At 48.1% G+C, this 8,919-nt stretch overlaps 1 protein-coding gene across 2 annotated transcripts in view; it reads left to right on the forward strand.

Moving 5' to 3' along the window:
* The window catches only part of exoc3l1 (exocyst complex component 3-like 1), a 56,651-nt gene extending 50,768 nt beyond the window's left edge, over nt 1-5,883 (forward strand). For both annotated transcript variants that reach the window (XM_055648683.1, XM_055648684.1), the window contains exon 13: nt 711-5,883. In XM_055648683.1, the coding sequence (XP_055504658.1) occupies nt 711-897 (187 nt within the window). In that variant the 3' untranslated portion in view covers nt 898-5,883. The remainder of the gene's footprint in view (nt 1-710) is intronic.
* The last annotated feature ends 3,036 nt before the right edge of the window (nt 5,884-8,919 follow it).

Genomic DNA, 8,919 nt, shown 5'->3' on the forward strand with positions numbered 1-8,919 from the left:
TGGCAAACCAACCTTGAGTCAGGGAATGGATGCTCCACACTTCTGTGCTGGCCAACTATGCATAACGGAAGAAGAGCAACTCGAGACGAGCAGGAGAGGTTAGCAGAGAGATACAAGAGACTGCAGATTCTTGAGCAAAAAGCAAAGTGCTGGAGAAACTCAGTGGGTCGGTCAACACCTGTAGAGAGTAATGGACTGAGGATGTTTCAGGTTGGAACCCGTCTTCAAACTGATTGAGTAGAGGGGAGAAAGCTGGTAAACAGAGGTGAGTGGAAGTGGCGGCAAGTCTTAGGTGGTTTCAAATGAGGAAGGTCGATTGGCAGATTAGTGTGGATAGGAACAAAGGCTGGAGCTGAAATGGAGACAAACGGGTACGGGTGGAATCAGATAAGAGGAGGAGTGATGGGGTGAATGGGAACAGGGGACATAAAAGAGGGGGGAAGGGGATGAAAATAAATGGGGGGTTGTGTACGGATAGTTGGGAGGAGCGGAAAGAAACTGGGTAATGGGGCTGTGGGATAAAGGTGTATGCATGGAAGTGGGTGCGGATGAAAAATCAGGTGGGTGAGAGGATGGGGATTACCAGAAATTGGAGAATTCAGTGTTGATGCCTTTGGGTTGTAGGCTACCCAAGCATAATATGAGGTTAACAGAGACATTCGTAGTCTCCTTCCTTAATGATTGAAAGGTTTCACCATTCTCTTCCCTAGTGACGAGCATGTTTCAGTGCTGTTGGACATCAGGGGGGACGTGTCCAAGGAGGTCCGCGGCACTGTGTTGGAGATGCTGGAGCAGAGCAGCCAGATGCCTCCTGAAGACTACCAGCCCATCTTCTCCGATATCCTGGTGCCAGCTCCCGTCCTCCCCTTCTGCCTCCACACCGTCAAGTGCGGCTAGGCGGCCGGCCGTTAAATCTGTCCTTGGAAGTGACGTCCTCGACCGGCGGGCCGGAGAATTGGCAGGCGTTGGCGGCTGAGGTGGCAGTGCCAGCCGAGGTCTTGCTCCATCATACAGCCGGAGCCGGTAGACGCGGAGCTCTGGTGGGACGGGGGACCAGGCTGGACAGGCAACCACTAGCATGAAGCTGTGTTGCAGCGCATCAGATCTCCGCAGCACCTACAAGTCTCGCCTACTTACAAAGCATGCCAGAATTTGCTGGAATGACCTCCCTCCTTGGCTCGGCGCTAAAGCCAATGGTCGTGTGTCCCTCACAGCTGTGGTTCCTGGTGGATCATCCATCATCGCATTCCAGTGGAGTCTGTATGCAAACACTGGATTAAGATGGGCTTTGAAGCCTTCCTCGGCTGAATAACCCACCTACATTCCTGGACAAGGCACCCCCGAGGAGGCTGGTGTTGGATGGAGCAAGACAAATGGGATTAGTTTGTATCGGTATGATAGTCGGCATGGGAACAGTGGGCCGAAGACCTGTTCCTGTGCTGTCATGCGCCATGACACCAAACGCTCCCACAGATGTCTGCTGGGCAAAGGGTAGCTTGGCAGCATCCCTGCCAACTACTCTGCCACCTGCCCACAAACCCAAGCATGCCCTTATTTCCAGGCCTCCGTGTGTCTTTGGGAGTGAGCCTCCAGGAATGCTCTCTGTGGAAGGAGCTTCCCTCCCAAAGACATGCGGAGGCTCGGAAATAAGGGCATGCTCAAAGGCACTGTCTCACGGGTAGTCATGGGAATGTCAGCATTAGTGCATGGGTTAGGGTGGCCACTGGGACATTAGGTTGGGTTGAATTCTCATGGAACTGGGTGGAGATCGGGTATGGGGTTGGCAAGATGGAGAGGAGTGGAAGGGAAGTGTTGCCAGCTTTGCCTTGATTTCCCCCAACCATCCAAATTACCCACGGCTTACCTGCACCATGTCCACCAACATTTCACACCCATCTCTGCCTCCTGCCTCCATGCATGCCCCACTGGTTGGTGCCCCCTCCCCCATCCTCCCAGTGCATTTGATCTGACAGATCAACCAGTCCCTGAATAAAGTGTCACGGTTAACCGTGATCCCATTGATAAATAAAAGAATAGGGTTGTAAATTTCTGGAGGAGTCATCAGTTGCATCACAAGGCACAATGTCAGCTCACTGACATGGACGGTGGAGTCTGTGGTAGAAGATATCTAAAATAAATGTCACTGCAGCAAGGGATCCATCACTATGAACGCTGCTTTTAACATCACAATACATTTCTTGTGGATTTATCTTTGATTGATAGTTCATAGGTTCATAGGTGATATGAGCAGATTTAGGCCATTCGGCCCATCACGTCTAATCTATGTCTCCATCCTAACCCCATTCTCCTGCCTTCTCCCCATAACCCCTGACACCCGTACTAAACAGGAAGTGATGAGACCGCTGGGCAGTTTGACCTCTTGAAGACATTGTGAAACTGACACAGTCCGATCCCATTTGATAAGTTGCAGGGAGAAGGGAGCGAGATCTCCCTGTCAGGAACTCATTGGCCAACTGCGGGCAGTAACCACTTGAGTTGGGACATCGCTAGGTCATGCTTACACAACTTGGACTGTGGTGACCTGGATTTCTTTGCACCAAAGTTCCTAGAGCAAAACCAAATGGCCATCAGGTCAAACCCAGAACCTGCCAGAGTGTGAGTGGGATGAAACTCTTTGAGCACTGTACAGCTTCCTCATTAATTTCTGCCTGGTTCAACTTTGTCCTCTCACAGTTATTGGAGAGGCTCGAGCAAAGAGCCCTTGGATTGGAGAATTGTCCCCTTCCCTCTCACTGAAAACCACTGCGTGGTTCTCACAGCAAACCTTATTAATAGTACATCTGCTGTAATCTGTTCCTTACCCTCTGAGAATTCACTGCTTAAGCATCTCAACCCCTGTGAAGTCCACTTCCTGTAGCATCCTCTGTGATTGCTGCAGTTTATTTAATAGCACATCAGCTTTCTGTTCTGATTGGAGGAACTTCAAGATGTCGTCCCTCTTCATCCTTGTCTTGAAGCCTGAAGGCCAACCCTTCCCCACCCAGTCACTCGTGAAGCAAGTTCCCCCGCCCCTTGCCCCCCTCCCTTGTCGTTCTTGATCCCCAGCGGTGAACCCCACCTCGGGTAATCTTGTTTCTAGTCAAATATTTACTTGTGCAGTGGCTCTCACTTGGCCTCCTGCCGCCCTTCTCAGCAGCCACCCGTACTTCACCCAGAAGTACAGAGTGGATGATCCATCACAGCTTCCTCTTCAGGTCCCCTCCATCACAGAACTGGTCTTTAGCCAAATCAATTCATTCCATGCAATGTCAAGAAATTACCGTAAGTACAACAACAAAGGCCTCAGGGCCCCCTGCTAACAGCCAGTTGTAGGACTAAAGACCTGAATTCCAGAAGCCGTTGAGCTCCCAGCCAAGCTGTTACAATACGGTTGCAACACAGTGTCTCCCCAGCAAAGTGGAACAAGTCCTGTTTGCATAATGCAGCACAAATCCAAATTAGCTAAATACCCCTGAATGAGTCCACTTTGGAGCCTGGATGTGTACAGCTCACACAACTCTTGAAAACCTCATCATTAGCCAGGACCAATGAGCCGACTGATTGGTACCTCATCCACTACCCTAAACATTCACTCTCTCCATCTCTGAAGCATAGTGATGCGCCATCAACAACATTTGCTGCAGTTACCAGTCAAGTCTGCTCCGACAGCACCTCCCAAACCCACAGCCTGCACTGTTTGATAGACCAATGTCAGCAGGTGCAAGGGAACACCGCCACCTGCAGGTTCCACTTTGACTCACACATCATCTTGACTTGGAACTATGTTGCCACTCCTTCATCGTCACTGGGGACACATTCTGGAGGTCACTCGCTGTGGGATTATTCGAACCAGAAAGGCAGCAGCAGTTCAAGGTGGTGGCTCACACCCACCTTCTCAAGGGTGATTGTAGATGGGAAATAAAGGCTGGCTACTAGCTTTGCCCAGACCAGCAAAATTAATAAATGAAAATGTATCATCTGACTATCCTTCACCCCCCCTCCCCCCACCGCTCCCTCACCTGCCCACTCCTTTATGAGTCTGCTGCCCCGTTTCCTCCACCCTGCTGCCCAATTATTACACAGTAGTCAACACCAGGCCTTGATATCCTGACCATACCATCAGGTCCACCCCTACAACCGTGACTGGGACTCAGACCCAAGACTGGGGCTCTCTACTTGGGTCTGTAACTGCACGGTTTCTGTGGGCCTGGGGCATGAGCAGTCCTGCAGGAGGATCTGTGAGGCTCTGTTACAAATCCGTGTAGGAAGGAACTGCAGACGCAAAATGCTGGAGTAACTCAGCGGGTGAGGCAGCATCTCTAGAGAGAAGGAATGGGTGACGTTTCAGGTTGAGACCCTTCTTTAGACTGAAGAAGGGTCTCGACCTGAAATGTCCCCCGTTACTTCTCTCCAGAGATGCTGCCTGTCTCGCTGAGTTACTCCAGCATTTTGTTAGTCTCTCCTGTACAAACCCTATTGGCATACAGGCACTGCCGCAGTCAGCAGCCGCCATTCCCAGGTAACGCTCTCTCCTCTGTGGCTATGACGAGAATTAGCAGGAAGACGCTGACCTGAGTAGGTGACTCCTTCTGTTGATCAGTTCATGTAAGGATCCTGAACACTGGACTTTCATTACCAACTCTTACGATTCACAAACAGAACCTGGATTCAGCTTACATTTTCAATGACAATCAGAATGTAAAGAAAGGCGTACGTTTATGATAATCCTTTTATAATTTCAGGATGTACCAAAGGACTCCACAGCAAGTTCAGTGGTGTGGTCCACATTCATGTAGGAGTTATGGCAGCTGATTTGTGAGGTACCTCAAACAGCCATGCTTTAATAGAGTCACATGGCACTATAACAAGCTCTTTGGCCCATTAAGTCCTGCCAACCACCAACCACCGATGTACACTAATCCCATTGTATTCTCTTCACATTCCAATCAACTCCTGTCAGATTCTCCCTCTCACCCATACACGAGGTTCAATTAAATCACCATCCTCTGTGTCTTTGGGATGTGGGGGGAAACTGGAGAGAACCTACATGCTCACAGGGAGAACATGCAAACTCTACAGAGCAACACCTATGGTCAGGATTGAACCCTGGGTCTCTGGAGTTGTGAGGCAGTAACTCCATCATCTGCACCACCCTGCCACATAGAGTATTCATTTACTGATTTGATTAAGGAAGGGACATTGACAACCCATGGCCCTTCCTCAATATGCTGGTGATGGAATGTTACTCATCTGACAGGCACTCATCCACCAGAGTGTTGGCCTGATTTTGTATCCACTCTGCTGCCTTGACTCGTGAAGCTGGGACCCCTCACTCATGGGATACCAATGAGCCCCAGCAGATGTATTCCAGATTGGGTCGTAATCGGCCACCTCCATAAAAGGTAATCCTGAACTTCAGATGCACCTCCACCTGAATGTGACACATGGAACCATAGGTTAAAACAGGATATATGGTTATAAGGGACTGTTCCATCCCCCAATGTGCACACTCTACCATATCCATTCTGTTGTATCAAAACCTCCAGGAGCAATGCTCCTCATGAGGCATGTTGGATTCAAATGAATGTTGCCAGTGAGATGGAACCAGCTTTACTTGGTGGAAGATTCCCCTTTCCAAGGTCCTGGACTTCAATGTAAATTAATGCAAAATCAAAGAGCAATTGGAAGATTTGTCCCAATGTCAGAGTGAAGCAATTCAGCAAGGCAGCCCATGAATTGCCTGTGTTAACTGAATTTTCCATGGGCCCTGGAAATATTGTCTACCCTGGGGGTACTGATGGATATTTTTGGTTCAGAGGTACTTTTGCTTACTTGCTAGCATTGTTTGTTCCTGTCTAAAAATAAAAGCCCAATGGACTAGGACACTGAGAGTCTGTTTGGCCCCTTCTTTGCAAATGGCAAGTTTCCAGCCATCGGTGCTGTCAGAGAACTGCATGTAATGGGCACTGGCAGAATAATCCCACACATGCCGCACTGTGCAATGATCTCAAATCTGCAGAGATTGGGTCTGAAATTGTGTCATGGTACACTTTTTCCAAATCACTCTAGCGATTTAAGTAGGCTGGAAATGGTTTAACCTGATTTTGTTGATAATGGAGATGCATTTATCTTGCATGCACTCAGCAATAACTTTCAACGGTATTCAAGTCCAGTCGAATTTATTGTCATTTGCATAAGTACAGTGAGGTATAGGTACAACAAAATCTTGCAGCAGCATCTCAGGAACATGGACTCATGCAGCACCACAAAAATTGATACATAAATTTAACAAGGTATTGAAAAGAAAAAGACTGCAAAAACAAGACGAGAGTGCAAACATACACAGGCCCAAGTAGTGCAAGAGGTGGCCCATGGTGTTCCATTGCCGAGGTAGGATCAGGGTTGTGCAGGTCAGTTCAAGAACCTGATGTTTGTGTAAAAGTAACTGCTGCTGAATTTGGTGGTGTGGGACTTCAGACTTCTGTATTTCCTGTCCAACAGTAGCAGTGAAAAGATGGTATGACCCAGATGGTGGATATACTTTATATGGTGGGGAGGGCTGTACCCTTGATGGACCCAGGCTAAGTCCACCGCTCTCTGTAGTCTCTTCCATTCCATGCATTGGAATTGCCATACAAACCATCGGGATACTTTTGGTAGATGAAGGGGGTGAGCAAAAGTTACCAGAAGTGACAAGAAGCACATTTATTTACATGCAGAGGTGGTGATGAAGAGACAGGGTGGATGTGGAATGCACTGCTGGGTCCACAAAGGAAACTGATTCAGTTGTAGAATTCAGAAGGGAGATGGTTAAATATCTGAAAGGAAATAATTTGCAGGCCTCTGGTAGCGGGAGTGTGACCAGCTGGATTGTTCTTGTGTAGAGTGTCAGGGATTTAATATATCGTAGCTTTATTCTGTGTTGTAATCATTCTGTGAGATTCCACTGCTAACATTGTGGTACAAATTGTGCCTTAACTTATCAAGGTCTGGTTTACCTAGAATAACTGGGAATTAATTTTGTATTAATTTGTTGGCACTAAAGAAAAACAAGGTAGAGTGCCTTAATGACTACAATCCAATGGCTCTTGCATCCAGTATCATGACTTCTGGAGATGGGGATTCACACAGATTTGAACTGAAAGGTGGTCAGGGTAAAAGAGAACAGGGAAGGTGTTGATAATCATGATAGACACAAAATGCTGGATGAACTCAGCGGGACAGGCAGCATCTCTGGAGAGAAGGAATGGGTGACGTTTCAAGTAGAGACCCTTCTTCAGACTCATGCATTGTCTTTCCGCTGACTGGTTAGCACACAATTGTTCACTGTCCAACGTAAGGTTGCAAACTTTCTCACTCCCAAATAAGGGACAAAGGGTCAAAATTCTGGACTAATTCCCGACGGCAATTCGTTGACCGATTCAGCCATAGCTGGGTGAATGATGAGTTGGCCCGGGAGCTGGACTGCACACAAAGCCCAGCCGGCGGGCCAGCTGAGGAGTTTTGGCCCGCGTGATGGCGCTTAAAGTCTGGCACCCCATCCAACTCATGAACCGATGATCAGCCATGAGAAGGATGGGTGGTGGTGTCGGCGGTAATTGAAGGTCCGAAGGTCAGACAGGTGGCTGGGCTGCCGACTGACAAGGCCACATGCGAACCAGCAGAGAGAAGAAGCGCTAACTCCACTGCTCCGGGCCGGTGTCCCATCAGTCCAGTGCTGTCGGTTAACCTCGCGGGACAGGCAGAGTTGAGCTGGAGTTAGAGCTTCTTCTCTGTGCTGGCTGTAAGCCTGGGCCGCCACTACAATGGGCCGGTGTTCCGTTAGTTCAGGGTCACCCCGGACATCTCCAGCCGCCCCCGGATTGGGATGGGACACTCGGGAGGGGACGGGGATGGTCCAGTAACAATTCAACAACGCTTGCAGTGCTGGAGACCCAGGTTCGATCCTGACTACGGGTGAAATGCAGCACAGCTGCCGAGAATGTTTATCGCGAGTGACATGTGCAGTCGGAATACCAAACTCGCTTATAAACAAAACTCAAACTACACTGAAACTCAAACTGTTGCCAAGGTTGAATCAGCCGTGATCTTACTGAATGCAAAGCAGGTTGGAAGGGCTGAATGATCCACTGGTGCAGGGGTGGGGAACCTTTTCATGTTGGAATGCCACATTAAGTTAGCTGTAATCTAATAAGGCTGCATCCAAGAAACTTCAATTAGATATACTTCAAAATGTACATTATTTTGTTAAAATAGCCCTCATGACTTACTAATGTTTTAATTGTGCCTGTCAGTCGGGGAGGATTATTTTGTTGAATCTTCTTTTACTCTTTGGTATTTTAAATACGTTCATTTTAAGATTAAAATAAAATGAATAAAAGACGAAATAAAAACATATTAATAAAAATAAAAGGGTAGACAAAAATGCTGGTGAAACTCAGCGGGCGAGGCAGCATCAATGGAGCAAAGGAAACAGGCGAAGGGTCCGAAGAAGGGGCTTGACCCAAAATGTCGCCAATTTCCTTCGCTCCATAGATGCTGCCTCATCCGCTGAGTTTCTCCAGCATTTTTGTCTACCTTCGATTTTCCAGCATCTGCAGTTCCTTCTTAAATAAAAATAAAATGATTTGTTCTACAAAATGTGGATTCATTCAAAAGGCCGCACTTAATGGCCTAGAAGGCCGCAGGTTCCCCACCCCTGCACTGATGCTTCTTCTGTCAGGAGGTAATAATAATAAATATAATATATTTTATTATTAGGTAGTATGCATGTCAAAGGCATTGCCTGGGCTTCGCTTTGGCAGCTTACAGCCCAGCGGAAAAAATATTGATTTCTCTAACTGAAAGTAGCCCTTAGTTTCCCCTCTCTCTCTCTCCGTCCTTCCCCCCACCGAGTTCTCCGACTAGTTTCACTGTCCT

The sequence above is a fragment of the Leucoraja erinacea genome, chromosome 17 (genome assembly GCF_028641065.1).
Source record: "Leucoraja erinacea ecotype New England chromosome 17, Leri_hhj_1, whole genome shotgun sequence".
Taxonomy (NCBI): domain Eukaryota; kingdom Metazoa; phylum Chordata; class Chondrichthyes; order Rajiformes; family Rajidae; genus Leucoraja; species Leucoraja erinaceus.